This window comes from Halichoerus grypus, chromosome 1 (assembly GCF_964656455.1).
Source record: "Halichoerus grypus chromosome 1, mHalGry1.hap1.1, whole genome shotgun sequence".
NCBI classification, from domain to species: Eukaryota; Metazoa; Chordata; class Mammalia; order Carnivora; family Phocidae; genus Halichoerus; species Halichoerus grypus.
In genome coordinates, this window is record NC_135712.1 from 192895047 (window position 1) to 192911380 (window position 16334).

Genomic DNA, 16334 nt, shown 5'->3' on the forward strand with positions numbered 1-16334 from the left:
GTAGGCTTTTCCTTTTACACTTAACTTACAGTTAAACTTTTGTAAAGATTGTACTTAGATCTTTGTAAATGCTGAAAGATTGTATCTCAAAAAGAGGAAATCTCTGTCATATTGATTAGAGTTTTATTTTTATTTTATTTTATTTTTTTAAGATTCTATTTATTTATTTGAGAGAGAGAGAGGGAGAGTACAGAGGGAGAGTGACAGGGAGAAGCAGACTCCCTGCTGAGCAGAGAGCCCGATGTGGGGCTCTATCCCAGGACCCTGAGATCATGACCTGAGCTGAAGGCAGACGTTTAATCAATTGAGCCACCCAGGCGCCCCTTGATTAGAGTTTTAATTGATAACTATCTTTTTTTACGTTTTAAAGTAATAATATAATCTTAAGGCTTTCATGGGAATAAATAAAAGTGTTAATAGTGGGTATATCTGGGTGATGGGGTAATGTACAGTCATAATTATCTACATAGCTTTTCAAGTTTTCTATAGTGAGCATGTCTTCTTTTTCTTTTTTTTTTTAGATTTTATTTATTTATTTGACACACACAGAGAGAGAGAGAGCACACAAGCAGGGGAAGCTGCAGGCAGAGTGAGAGGGAGAAGCAGGATCCCTGCAGAGCAGGGATCAAGAGTGGGATCAAGACCCCAGGGTCGTGGGATCATGACCTGAGCCAAAGGCAGCAGCTTAACCGACTAAGCCACCCAGGCATCCTATAGTGAGCATGTCTTAATTTTATAGTCAGAAAAAAATGTTGATTTAAAATGACTGCCATTTATTTAAGAAGGCTCTTATGAATGTTTAGAAGTTCTTTTTCTGCATCCTTTTTTTATTATTGCTGCTTTTTTTGTCTACAGAGTTCTCATAGCTCAGAACTCAAAAGAGTCACTAAAGATGCCTTCCTACATTCGTCAGCTCAGGCTGCTATAACAAAATACCACTTCTGGGTGGCTTAAAGAACAGAAATGTATTTTCTCACAGTTCTGGAGGCTGGAAGTCCCAGATCAGGGCGAGAGCGGGGTTGGGTTCTGGTGAGAGCTCTCTTCCGGGCTCGCAGATGGCCACCTTCTTGCTGTGTCCTCATATGGCAGGGAGCAAGAGAGAATAAAGAAGCTCTCTAGTGTTTCTTCTTATGAGGGCTTCATCCTTATGACCCCATGTAACCCTGATCACCTCCTAAAGGCCTCATCTCCAAATACCATTGCATTTCCTTCACATTAGGGGTTAGAGCTTCAACATAGGAAATTTGGAGGCGTGTAGACATTTAGTCCGTGGTACTCCTTTCACTCAAACTGGCAGTATACAGGATTTCTAGAAATTGCATCTAGAATAGAAAAAGACTAGCTGGCTGTACATAAAACATGAGTGATGGTTATCTCTTGATGGTAGGATTAGAGGTGATTTTCTCCATTTTCTAGGAATTTAAGGTGCCATTATTTTTATAACTGGAAAGAATAACAATAAATATTATTTTTAAAGGAAAATGAAATGCTAGAGAATATAACATTCCATAATAATCTTGCAGATTTCAGAATCTTTTTATTTCTTCTTCTTGGGGTTTTTCTGAGAATTAATAAAAATGTCTTCAACACTTGGAGCTCTTGGATGTTCACACGTAGTGGCACTCAATAAGAAGTTGTTTCTCCTCATTTTCCTCCATTTAATGAAGATGACAATGTTAAGTGATAATAGCAATGATTATTGTATTGCCCCATGAGACATGCCATCGACAATAGAATATAGGAAATTAAAATGGAAAATAGCCACAAAATCAGGACAGATGTTTGCAAAGTTTTTCCTATGAGTTAGTTCTAAATAGAATAGGCCATCCATTTTCTTTACTTTTGGAACTCTTTCGTCTTCTAGATTCCTGAAAATGAATTGGTAAAAAAAAAAAAAAATGAGTTAATGGTTTGTTTTTTATTAACATTCAATTACAAATGTGATATCAGCTCTTTGGATCTGTACCATAAAAGGGCAGGTACATGGTGTCAGGGAGGAAACTTACAGTCAAGCTTTCAATGTATTTTATTCCAAAGACTGGTTGGAGTTTAACAGCTCAGGTTGGGGAAAGGTTTTTTCCTCTATAAGGGCTCTCTGTCTTCTTTTCTTTTTAATGCATCATTTCTTATTATGCTCTATCTTGTGTGTAGAGTCTGTCATTTCCTTAAAAAAATTCTCTGGGGTTGTTTTTTTTTTCTCAATCTCACATTTGAGTGTAATATTTCTAGTTTTTTCAACTCTGAAAGTCAATAGATTAGAAATGTCCTGCCAAGTAGAAATGTTTTTTGTCACGCAGGGAGCTGCTTGCCAAATAAATCATGACGTTGTGATATATTATTTCCAGTTGCTATAAATTTTCAATATTTAATATATCAGTCATACTAAGTCAGGATTCAGTTATTTAATTTCATTGATGTCTGTATTCTAGATGAGAATCCTTTTCCTCATTAGTAGATTTTAATTTCCTTGTCTCTCAGAGTCAAATTCCAAGCTTGCCTTATAAAACCAGGCACATAGTATACACATGAACAAACTGTTTTTGTGTTTACAAGTAGACTAGAAATTGTACGCTGGTAAACTATATCTGAAATTACAAATTTGCCCACTTAAATGGTGTTTTTTAACACTTTAGATCACTTTTGTCACTGTTGCTTTGGTAATTTGATTACCAGGTATAGACAAACCTATCTAGGCAACTCTCCATATTGTATTGTCACATGATCTTTATTGAGAGCTTAAAAAGTAATCTCACAAATGATCCTCAAAAGTGAAAAGCATAAGTTGTTCTGAACTCAGGGTTATGCCTGTATCATAGTTAATGTCTTACTACCCAAATTACTTTCTGGAATTCTGTTTTGATGATACTGAAAAAACAATTTTCTTTCTTTTTTTTTTTTTACCATTTTTTTTTAACAACAGGACACAAAAATCGCTTCATTGGAGCGAAACATAAGGGATCTGGAGGATGAGATCCAGATGTTAAAAGCCAATGGTGTGCTGAACACTGAGGACCGCGAGGAAGAGATCAAACAAATAGAGGTTTACAAAAGTCACTCCAAGTTCATGAAAACCAAGGTATGATCCAAAGTTATAAACTTTTATACTCTTAGTGTGACTGGAAAGTTACGGTTTACATACATACTTTCCCCAAATACCCACATAACCTGTTTTATGTGATATCATGAAATATATGGACAATGAAGAAGAACACAAAAGATTTTTTTCATTCAGAATCCTAGATTCCAAAAAGAGATCAGGGAACATCTTTGGTCAAATTTCTACTTATTAAGGTGTTCAAGATTTTCTAATGAGTAAGTTTGGTGTCTTGGGAATTAACATTTACTTGTAATACTGTCTTCCAAATTTCCCGAGTTTTCATAAGATTGCTATTTTGTGACATTTCTATCATTGCCAAATTTTGGCCCATCCCTAAGAAGATGACTGTCTCCAAAGGTGTTGATCTTGGAAGCCAGTTTAACTGATTTCAACGGTATGAAGACATTTTGGTTTTAGCATAGTGTTTAAGGTAGAACTGACTTTGCATTCCAATACTACTGTTTGCTTAAATTGTTCAGCTTCTTTAAGCCTCGGTTTTTTCATCCATGAAATAGGCATGGGAGAAAGGAAAGTACCTTCTTCATTGGGTTGCTTTGACAATTCCAAGAAATTATGCATTTAAAGCACTTAGCCCCTGGCTGATCTCTAGAAAGCATTCAATAAATGTCAGGCATTGTTATTGATAGTGTTATTATTTTTATATTATTATTATTTTTAAAGAATTTATTTATTTGAGAGAGGACAGAGAGAGCACGAGTGGGGGGAGTAGCACAGGGAGAGGGAGAAGCAGACACCCTGCTGAGCAGGGAGACTGACAAGGGGCTCGATCCCAGGGCTCTAAGATCACGACCTGAGCCAAAGGCAGATGCTTAATGGACTGAGCCACCCAGTAGTGTTATTATTATTATTGGTATCTGTTTATAAAATATAATTTTGCAATATTTGTAAATATTTGTAAATATTTATAAAATATAATTATGCAATATTTATAAAATATAATTATAGTAACCTGTTCCATTAATTTATATTGGTATTGCCAGTTTTAAAGAATTTGGTTTGTTACTTTTCAAAATTAAACTTTGGGCTACAAATGAACTGAACGCCTAAATATCTATTATTTTTATACATGCTTAATTATTAAATTTATGAATAGCCCCAAGTAGGTCTTTTGAGACTTTGAGATGCTTTTATTTATCCCTGGATTTAAACTGTTTTGCTTCTGAAATAATAACCACACCAATTAAAATTTTTTTTCTTTTTTCTACCATGTACTCTTAAACACCCCTGGTCTTATTCTAAGTTTTACTTTTGTTTATTGCCTTATAAAATGCAGCAGAGTTAAGAGTAATGCAGACTTCTATGAAGAACCAGTGGAAGTGGAGACAAAAAATGTTTAAATGATGGTATGATTTTTATCATTGTGAAATATTTGCATAGTCATTGCAGAGAATTTGCAAATTATAGAGAGGAAATAATATGTAGCATCTACTTCACCATGTATGTGTGTTGCATGTATGTGCATTTCTCTACAGAAAAACAAAAATTTTGCTTACTTCTGCCAACTTTACATTTGTAAGTTGATGTTGAGATTATGACAAAAAGTTTAGATGAAGGAGTGGAGGGAGATCTGAGGAGAATGTCTAGTGGATTTGAATGTAACCCTTTCCTTTCAAGGAGTTCCACAAAACGCAGAATGGGCTTCCCTGTTCAGCCCTCTCTTCCAGTTTCTTTTTTGCAGTCCTTTCCTCTCAGAGAGTTGAGCTAGGGTATAGCAAGCCCAGTGTAGGGTGGCCTGTTGACTAAACAATGACCATTCTCTCTGGGATTGAAGCTATGAAGATAAGCGTGAACTCATAACGTCTGGGCAAAATTATTGTTTTGGCTTAAATTTTTCCTCCCCATCCTATCATTCAACAGTGGGAGATAGTTCAAGGCACTTTTACAACTAAAAATGCCATGAAATTTGTTTAGGTAAATAAAACATGTATATGGTCTTCAGCAAGCAGGCCTTTATTATCCATAGGTATCTGAGAGACCATTGGTCCTTGAGTTGGTTTTAACTTTTAATATCTGGTTACTTTTAAGGGTTCCATAAGTGGTCAGGTCAGAAGGATGTTTGAGGAGAGAAATGGAGTAAGGCAGAAAGAGTGTAGGCTGACACATAAAGTGGACTCTGGCAGATCTCTAGCCTGCCTTTGCTAGTTGCATGATCTTGAGGAGTAACTTATGTCACTCAACCACTTTGCTCTTCTATAAAATGGGGCAACACCACAAACCTTAGAGGGAGACTCACAGGCTTAAATGAAATAATGTAATTAAAATGCTTGGCTCAAAAAAGTAGCTAATAATTATCCCCATTATTATTGAAGAAGTATAACCAAATAATAATATTAATAATAATAAATAATGTCATATTTCACTTGACTAATGGGGAAAATGGATTTCTAAGAATATAAATAAAAATAAGATTTTATAATATGCAGAAATCCCTTATAGATTGATAAAAGATCGTTAAAAAGTATTAGTAAGAGTTAGTTTTTTGTATTTTCTCCATTGAAAGAATGTTCTTATTGGATTAACTCTTTTTTTTTTTTTTTAAAGATTTTATTTATTTATTTGACAGAGAGAGACACAGCGAGAGAGGGAACACAAGCAGGGGGAGAGAAAGAGGGAGAAGCAGGCTTCCTGCGGAGCAGGGAGCCCGATGCGGGGCCTGATGCCAGGCTGGGATCATGACCTGAGCCGAAGGCAGACGCTTAAGGACTGAGCCACCCAGGCGCCCCTTATTGGATTAACTCTTAACATTCATTGTTTATACTTCATATCATTACTTCAATTGCTTATTTTTCTTATTTCTACTTTGAGAGGGGAGCGTGGGTATGGTCGAGCAGGTCTATTAAGACATAAGCTATTGCTAAGCATTTAGTCCTGAGTGCTTGTGTTTTGTGCTTTGTGGAATCCCAGAGGCTATGTGAACTGATTGCAGTTGGGTGAATCACTTGTCATGGAATTTATTAAATTTTAGAGGCATGGATTGATATTCTCTAAAATTGGATTATTAGCATAACTCATGGTCTATTGTGGCCTATTTGGATAACTTTTTTTTTTTTTAAGATTTTATTTATTTGACACAGAGAGAGAGAACAAGCAGGGGGAGTGGCAGGCAGAGGGAGAAGCAGGTTCCCTGGTAAGCAAGGAGCAAGGATGCGGGACTTGATCTCAGGACCCTGGGATCAGGACCTGAGCCAAAGGCAGACACTTAATGGACTGAGCCTCCCAGGTGCCCCTGGATAACTTTTCTACAAGATTTATATGAATATGTTGCTTGTCAACATCATCACAGACACCTGAAGGGTTAATTTTTGCAATAGTTGATTATACACATTGACAGAACAATTGTTTGGTGTCATTATTACAGTCTCTTGAACTCTTTCATTTACACAGAGTTGTGTGGATAAAGCTTTCGGTGGTGGATTTTTGAGCCTGTGGTTCCCATAGACTTACTAAACCTTGTTTTTAGCACATGACACTGACCTAGCTACCGAGGGGCTCTAAAAGTAGTGCATATTCAAAATGTTTCTCACTTCAAAGCCAATACTGACCACTTAGTTGGGAAAGTAAGAAATGTCCTAGAAAAATTACCCTGATTATTTGATGAGATGGGAGTTCACTTCTGGCTGGAGTAATGCAAGTAGTTTAAGTTTAGTCAGTGTTTTTTGTCTAAATAACCAAATTGGCAAAATAGCAATGATAGGTCTGGTGAAGAATGCAAACTCAAATCAGTGACTGAGCAAACCTAGAAGGATAAGTAAAAATACCATCCCACCCCAACTCCACACAGAGGAGGAAGTGGGAAGAACTCCAGTCTAGGTGAAATGGCAGGTTTTCCAAAAAAGGAAAGAAAGAGGCTCTGAAGCTTACCTGGGGGAAATGGAAACATAATTGTGAAACTCAAGGGTTTAGTGAGGCAGTGATAGAAATGGAAATCAGAAAGTGACTTTGGATCCCAACTAGCAAAGAATGCAGGCGTAGTTGACTTTAGAAACTGTTGTTTTAACAGTTTATAAAGACGCAGAGTCCTGGTAGAACATTTCAGAAATTCTTCTGAGATGCTGCATAAGGAGGGGAGTGGAACTCTGGGAACCAGATCTGAAATTGCATCTAATTTTGTTACTTCTTCTTGCTGCTTGTAATGAATATGTAGAAAGCTTTTAAAAGTGCCCAGAGAACTTTTTTACCTGGTGTTTTAGAGAGGCACCTTCAGAGTGATAACTGTTTGCAAAGGCAGGAGGCTTGGAGGTGCTCTTCGATCTGAGTACTTCTTAATAGAGATCTAAAATGAGTTCTATCATGATTCTTTGGAAGTTTACTACCTTTAAATAAAAAAAAAAAAGATAAAAAAATTCAACCTGGTCATGAAAAAAAAGCTCCTAAAATTGGATAAACACATATTTACATTCTCTTTTTTTTTTAAAGAATTTTTTATTTATTCATTTGAGACAGAGAGATACAGAGAGAGAGAGAGAGAGTAGGAGCAGTGGGGAAAGGTGGAGGGAGAGGGAGAAGCAGACTCCCCACTGAGCAGGGAGCCTGATGCGGGGCTCGATCCCAGGACCTGGAGATCATGACCTGAGCCGAAGGCAGACGCTTAACGACTGAGCCACCCAGGCGCCCCACATATTTACATTCTCATTTGACTTTTTTTTTTTGGAAATTTTAGTCGAAAATTGTTTTTATAACCCATTGGTGATAAAATTGACTCAGCATTTGATTGCTCTTCATTAATAGGGCATGACCTCAAATCAGTGTCAATCTCAATATGTAATTATTTGCTCCAAGTAGGTAATAAAGGCAGCTAATAATAATTCTTGTATACAAACTCATTTTTAGATATAAAAGTATGTTGAAATAGGTAATTTTAAATGTTTCAATGAAAATTTGATATAGAAACAATGTTGTGGAATGTAAAGGGAATGATGCTTGCATTAATTATTAAAATGGATAAAGCATGTAGGTTGAAGGGAAAGGAAGTATTTTAAATAGCCATGTGAAATGGCATGCGCCTCCATTTTGATGCTGAACAGATGACTAGGACTGGTAGGGCCTCTTGAAAGCTTTGTGATTAAATTAAGTAGAAGTGAAGACCCAAATTGCTTTTATAAATACGATGTCATAGAAAAACCATGATGTAACATGTTTGCAAAGGTGGAAGTGAATTGCAAAAATGTAAAAGTACAGTTTAGAGTCTCAACTTGTGCAAAGGCACAGATACCAGACATAGTTGGCCAGGATGGAAATCCCTGCATCTTGAAGCCCTTTGGCACATACACGTTCTCCCTGAGAACTGAGACTCAAACCTGAAAACTTAGAGGACTCAGACTGTGCGGACACAATCTATGAGGCCATGAGTTACCTTCAGAAGCACCGTTAAGCCTTTAAGAATGGAATGTGCCACGTAAATAATTGTTTTTCTGTAGGGAAAGAATGATGGCATCCCCTGTTCTATATGAGGCTTTGTTCCTAGTGTAACACATTTTTCATCTACTGATCTCAGTACTTCTGTATTAGTCACTCCCTCTGTTTTAGGAGTTTGCCAAAGACACCACTCTGCTGTCTTAGATCTCCTCTTTTATTCTGAATTTGTAACACATTTTCTTATTAACCTCTGAAGGATTACAAACCTCATAACCCAACCTGCATGATAATAAGCATATCACTTTCTAGACATGAGGGCCATATCTGCAGTGAAAAAGAAGCTGTTTTCCTTGGCAAGGGAGTGTTTTCAGGGTGTTGGTTGTGTCACAGACGTAAGTGGTGGAAGAACTTTCAGACGAGATGAAGTGTTCTTGATGTCCACATGGACTTCATATAAAGCGTGTGATGTAATTCCGATTGGCTTTTCTTCTTGCCATCATCGAGACAGACCTTCCCCAGCCTCAGTTTTCATGTATGTTCAATTGCATCACTTTCCATTTTTATTGAGTTTATGGCTATAAAAGAAGCAAAAGGCATATTTTTATGGAATATGATTTTCTACCCTGTAACTGTATTCCCCTTAGAAAAGCCCTCTTCTGTTATTGTCTGCATAAAATATTTATTTAAAATTTACCTCATGGCAGTGATAGTCTGAAAGCTATTTAAAGCAACTGTCTAATATTTATAGACTGAAATAGTTTTATCATTATCAATCTATTTTTATTGAATAAAGTAGGTGTATGTAGAACTTGTCATGTTCTTCCTTCCTCTTAAATACCATTCTGTTGATCAAGTTAATTTCATTCAAATTCCCCTCTCAATACCCCATTCCCACGCTAGATTTCTACTCTGATACTTGTAGAACTTAGCTCAAATCATTTTTTTATACTATAAACATCATCTTTGCTTAGGCATGTAAAGTCCAAAGTTTTTTTTAGCTTTATTTTAAGATGAATCAGTTTCATATGTGGAATCAGCTGTATAGTGTGCTGGCAGCTACAACTGCATGTGATTTAGAACCATACCCCATGTGAAGAATGCTGATCTTGCTGATCACAATAGATTTTATTTCTTTTATAATTTTAGTTAATCCTAATCCAGATTTTCCCTCTTTTTATTTATACTCTGTTTTTGTGAGAGAGAGAGGGAGAGAGAGGGAGAAAGGGAAAGAGAGAACTTACTTTTATTATAGGTAAAAATGATCATAGACTCATGATTCATTAAATTATAAAGAAATGTGTTTCATGGATTTCATATACCTGATCAGTGCCACCATCTGTTCACACATACCCAGAGCATGTTGATAATCAGTCACAACTCTTTTTCAGTGCATCTTTAAGCATACTCAGAATCCTTCTCAAGACTGCCAGTCACTACCAAATCTTTAAATTTGGCAAGCAAGATGAAACCTATTTCTCTCCTGCTCTAGTCTGACTTCATCCTGCAAATGGGATTCCATCTCAACCTTTCTAGTGAATTACACAACCTGAACAATTCTGTAAAAGGGGGTCCTGTTTCTTTGTAAGCATCCTACTCTGTTCATTCTCAGCAGTTATTGTCAGTAGCTTGGTTCTTGTTTATGCTAGATTTAGTGTTTAAGAGAACAAAAAATGCTGGATAAAATATATTTTCAAAACATATATTTTAAAATGTACTTAGGAACTGTCAAGTTAGAAAAAATCTCAAGGGCCAAAACTAAGCCAAAGCAGGGGGCTGGAGTGCTAATAGAGTGCTGGTTCTATCTTCTTGTTGCCATTTTCTAGACAGGTGAACTTGAGCATTAGTTTCTATGGTCATGGGGACATTGAAGGAAAGAGATAGAAGCCTGAGTCTGTTTAAGATGAAGAGTCAAACAGGAATTCCACTACCACTACCACATTAAGCTGAGATCCCAGAGAGCCACACTCTTAGTACAAGGGTAAACTAAAAACCTCCCCATTGTACTTTCCTCTCCCCTAGACTAGGGGAATCCAGGAAAAATTATCTATTTTAAAACTTTGAGCCAAGTGAAAGGTAAAAAAACCTAGCTTTGAGAATCCGTAACCGCAGGTGGCTCTTGCACAGATGTGCAGTGTAAGGTGATCTAAAAACTTCAAGTAGAGAGTGGAGTTTAAAGGGGTCCTTGGTTGATAGTGCCCCAGGTACTGGCAGAGACAAATGCTCTGAAGGGCCACATATTCAACTTAGACCTCAAAGTTTTTCTCCAGATAAAGTTCCAAAAAACATGAGCACACAGAAAAAAATTTTTTTAAATCACAAAATTTGAAAGAAATCAAGCTACCATAATTGATAGCTGGTAGAAAGAACAAACAGCACTGAGGCAAGGACTTCAGAAGTGGGAATTTCAAGACAAACACTATGAAATAAGTATGTTTAATATGTTTAAATAAATAAAACAGGGGATTGAAAATATGAATAGAGGTCAAGAAACTATAAAAATGCCAAGCACATTTAAAGAGAACCAAAAAGATGTCACTGATAGGAGGAATTCTTAATCTCAGGAAACAAAGTGAGGGTTGCTGGAGTGGGGGGTGGGGTGGGAGGGATGGGGTGGCTGGGTGATGGACACTGGGGAGGGTATGTGCTATGGTGAGCGCGGTGAATTGTGTAATACTGATGAATCACAGACCTGTACCTCTGAAACAAATAATACATTATATGATAAAAAAAAAAGAAGATAGTAGGAAGGGAAAAATGAAGAGGGGGAAATCGAAGGGGGAGATGAACCATGAGAGACTATGGACTCTGAGAAACAAACTGAGGGTTCTAGAGGGGAGGGGGGTGGGGGGATGGATTAGCCTGGTGATGGGTATTAAAGAGGGCACGTACTGCATGGAGCACTGGGTGTTATACGCAAACAATGAATCGTGGAACACTAAACTAATCAAAAACTAATGTTGTAATGTATGGTGATTAACATAACATAATAAAATAAAATTAAAAAAATAAAGACAACCAAAAAAATGTCTAGAAATGGGAAAATATAAAAATGGAAATTTAAGTTTAATGACTAGGTTTAACTGCAGGGTGATCATAGCAGAAAAGACATATAATGAACTAGAAAACAGAATAGAATAAAGTAAATAAAAGATAAAAAGATGAAATGCATGAAAGATAAATTAAGATACATAGAAGACAGAATAAGAAGGTGTGACATATGTCTAATCAGAGTTCCAGAGGGAAAGAGAGATGGGGAGTGGGGACAGAGTCACTACACTGAAGCCATAGTTGAAGAGCGGAAAGCTGAGAATTTTCCAAAACTGCTGCAGGTACCAGTCCATAAACTCAGGAAGCTCAGAGTACCCCAAAGAGGATAAATAAAAAGAAATCTGTACGTTTACATGGGAGTAAAGCCATCAAATCTCAGAGGCAAAGCAAAAGTTTTAAAAGGCAGTTAGAACATCTGTCTGAAGAAGATATAGGAATGGATAATGAGTATATGAAAAGATGCTTAATATCATTAGTCATTAGAGAAATCAAAACCACAATGAGATATTACTTCATACCCACTGGAATGGCAATAATTAAAAAGACATACTAACAAGTGTTGGTGAGAGTATGAAGAAATTAGAACCCTCATATATTGCTAGTGGGAATATAAAATGGTACAGTCATTTTGGACAACCTGTCATATGGCCTAGCAATTCCACACCTATATATATACCCAAGAGAAATAAAAATGTTATGTCCACACAGATTTGCATATGAATGTTCTTAGGAGCATTATTCATAATAGCCAGAACATGGAAACAACCTGAGTGTCCCTCAGCTAATGAGTGGATAGACAAAATGTGGCATATTCATTCAGTGTAGTATTACTCAACAATAAAAAGGAATGATGTACAGATAGATACTACAACATGGATGAACCTTGAAACATTGTGCTATGTGAGAGAAGCCAGTCACAAAGTATGTATAAGATTCCATTTATATAAAATTCCTAGACTAGATAGAAAGTAGATTATTAGTTGCCTAGGGCTGGGGGTAGAGGATGGAGAATATGGAGAGTGATTTCTGCTTTACTCTTTAAGCAGTTGAATTGTATGTCATATAAATTATATTTCAATAAAGCTATTTAAAAAGGCAGCTAATGGAAAAAAGTCCCATTACCTATAAAGGAATGAATTTGGAGTGATAGCTTGACTTCTTAATAGCTTCTGTTAGCCAGAAGATGGCTGAGAAAAATATCTCTTAACCTAGAAAATTAATTTTAATACTGAGCAACAATATTTAAAAAAAAATGAAGTTGAGATAGTTTTAGACAAAAATTGAGTTTGCCACCAACAAAATCCTACTAAAAGAAATTTAAATGATTCTTTTTAGGCAAAAGGAGATTTCTGACAATATCTGAGATGCAGGAATGAATAACAAACAAAGCTTGTGACAAATGTGGGGGTAAATCTAAACAAACATGGACTGTAAAAAAGTAATGATGAGTTAAAAACAAAACAGGGAAGAAATGAAATACATGACAATAATGTGTATGTCAAGGGGATGGTGGCTGAACTTGAAGTGTCTCAAGATCCTTCTATTATTCAGAAAGAATGTAAGCATAGATTGACTTTAGACTTAGGTAAATTAAAAATGTAAGCATGCTATACTTTCTAGGGTAGTAACCTAAAGATTAGAAATGAATGAAATAAACATAAAATAAATATAAATAAAGGTATAACTTTTAAATGAGTAGAGGCAAAAAAATAGAATAGGAAAAAAAGCCATTCAAAAGGCAAGAAGGAAAAGAGAAGAAATAGAAATGGCAGTGTATTTAGAAAGCACAAGTAAGATGGTTGAAATAGAATCACATATATCTGTAATGATAATAAATGCTCCATTTAATTTTATCAGACAGGATAAAAGAATCTAGGTATATGCTATTTACAAGAGACATCTACAACATAAAGTTAATGATACATTGAAAGTGAAAGAAGACACACCGGCCAAATATTAACTGTGAGAAAGCTGTCGTAGACTTTATGGCAAGGAAACCATTTTCAAGCCAATAAATATAGACTATTGCACTCAATAATTTTTGGATACAAATTCTTTTCTAGCACACAGTACACAAAGTACATTTATGATAACTGATCACATACTCTGTCATAAAGCAAGATACCAATTTCAAATAATTAGTATCAAACAGACCTTATTCTCTATTCACAAAGCAAACAAGCAAGAAAAAACACAAAGATAGCTAGGAAACATCCATGTATTTGTAGAGTAAGAAGCATACTTCTAAATTATTTGTGAGTTGAAGAATAGATAATAATGGAAATCAGAAAATGTTTACGATGGAACAATAATGTCAATACTACATATCAAACTAGTGGCATCAAGCTAAAATGATACTGACAGGGACATTTATAGTCTTAAGACATATGGAAAGAAAAAAGAGTGAAAATTAGTGAGATAAGTATCCAAGTTACAAAGTTAGGAAAAGAAAATAGAATAAACCCAAAGAAAGTAGTAGGAAGGAGATAATTTTAAAAATAAGAGCACAAATTAATGAAATAGAAAATAAGAGTGTTTGGGACACCTGGATGGCTCAGTCTGTTAAGCATCTGCCTTCGGCTCAGGTCGTGATCCCAGGGTCCTGGGATCGAGCCCCACATCAGGCTCCCTTTGCTCCTCCTCCCTGCTTGTGATCTCTCTCTCTCACGCTCTCTGTCTCTCAGGTAAATAAATAAAATCTTTAAAAAAGAAAGAAAATAAGAATGTTAGATGATCAACATAGCCAAAATTGGCTCTTTGAAGAGATTATTGAACATGACATGCCTCTGCTGAACCTCATCAAGGAAAAGAGAATAAAATTAAAGAATATTAGAAATGAAATAGAAGACAGTCATAGATGCCATAGGTATTGAAAGATAAATGGGTTTTATGAAAATTTCCTGCTCAGTAAAGGTGAATATTTAGATAAAATGAAAAATTCTTAGGAGAAAAAAACTTACCAAAATTGACTGAAATAATTAGAAACACGACTATTCCTATAACCATTAGATAGATGAAGTAAGTAACAGTCTTTGGAGAAAGAAAATACCAGCTGTAGATGGTTTTACTGGTGATTTCTAATGAATGTTAATGGGAAGAAAATTTCAGTTTTACACAAACCATTTCGGAACACATTAAAAGAGTGAGCACTCCGTTTAGAAGGCAAAATTGGTAATAAAACCCAACAAGGACAGCATCAAATGGGAAAATTACAAACCAGTCTTATCCATAAACATAGATGAAAGATCCTGACAAAATATTAGTAAGCTGAATCCAGTAACATATAAAAAATATAATACACCATGACTAAGTGGGGTTTTTCATAGTCGTTAAGGAGAGCTGAGCATTTTAAAAATCCATTAATGTAATTCATTACAATAACATATTAAAGGTGAAAAGTGTGATAAATCATGAGAAGCAGAAAAAATGTTTATTAATATTAAACATTCCTTAATGATTAAAAAAAAACAACTCTTGGCAAAGTTGTAATAAAAGGGAACTTTCTGAAACTTAAGAGTTCCTATAAAAAGCTAAAGCAAACATCAAACTTAATGATGAAACATTGAAATTCTTCCCTTTAAGCCCAGGAACAAGATGAAGGAGCCACAGTTTCTTTTAGGCCTCTGTCTTTCTGCATGGCCTGTCCATGTGGCTGATATGGGCTTCTTCACAGTATGATGGTCAGAAGGTGGTTGGACTTCTAACATGGTGGCCGGCTTCCAGCTGGAGGAGGCTAAATGTGCCTGTCCTCCTACACACAAGGGCCAGAACTGACACTTTGGCTGCATTTACTAGTTGAAGCTAGTCACAGTTTAGCCCAGGTTCAAGAGGAGGGTAAACAGACTCCACCTCTAGTTGTGAATACAGCGTGTGTGTACAAGTAGGAAAAACTTGGTGGCAGGCATCTTTGGAGATCATCTATCACAACTATCAGGCTGGTAAAAATGTGGAAGTCTGGTGACATGAGATATTGGCAAAGATGTGGAGTGATTGGCATACTTACACACTGCTTGTGACCCTGAAAATGAGTATAACAGCACTGGTAAACATTTTGGTGTTACCTAGTAAAGTTAAAGATGTGCATACTATGTAGTCCAGCAATTTAACTCCTAGATCATTTTTGCTGTGTGTACCAGGTGATAAATATAGGAATGTCCAGAATAGCACTTTTTGTTCTAGCAAAAAACCTGGAAACAAACCAAAATGTCTATTAATAGCAGAATGGGCAAGTAAATTGTGGTGGAGTCTTACAATGGAATTCTGTACTTCAGTGAAAATGAATAAATTGGATGTACAATAACATGATTTAATCTTCAGGACATAAGATTGAGTAGAAAAAAGCAAAGTACTAAAAAAAATACACAGAACAAATAAAGTTGAAATGCAAAAAATATATGTAAAAACAAGCAAGGAAATGACAAACACACAATTTAGGGTGGTAATTATTTCTGAAGGGGGAGAGGAGATAGAAATGATTGGGACATAGATAATTCTAATGATCTTTTTTGGTGACTCGAATGATGGATGTTTCTTATATTATTTTTCCTTATACTTTACATAACTTTATGTTTTTTGTGTCTTCTCAGTATGTAATATAAACAAAAAACCATTAATGCTTACTTTTTTTGGGTGGGGGTGAGGATTCTTTTTTCATCAAATGATTGCCTTGAATGATCATTTCCACTGTGGAGTAGCAGAGAAGGACCAGGGTATGTCTTGGATTAATTACCTTTATTAGCAACCTGTTGACCTTTCTTAGGATCATGGTGAATAGTCTATGTTGTTTCATGGATGAGGAGTAGGTCTGGCTAGG

The 16334-nt window shown here is 35.9% G+C and overlaps 1 protein-coding gene across 14 annotated transcripts in view; it reads left to right on the forward strand.

Annotated features, from left to right (window-relative positions):
• ERC2 (ELKS/RAB6-interacting/CAST family member 2) overlaps positions 1 to 16334 on the forward strand; it is a 984330-nt gene that overhangs the window by 317077 nt on the left and 650919 nt on the right. For all 14 annotated transcript variants that reach the window (XR_013449531.1, XR_013449532.1, XM_078076915.1 and 11 more), the window contains one exon: positions 2921 to 3076. Coding sequence is in view for 12 of the 14 variants with exons in the window: in XM_078076915.1 (XP_077933041.1) it covers positions 2921 to 3076 (156 nt within the window). In the remaining 2 variants the exon portion in view is untranslated. The remainder of the gene's footprint in view (positions 1 to 2920; positions 3077 to 16334) is intronic.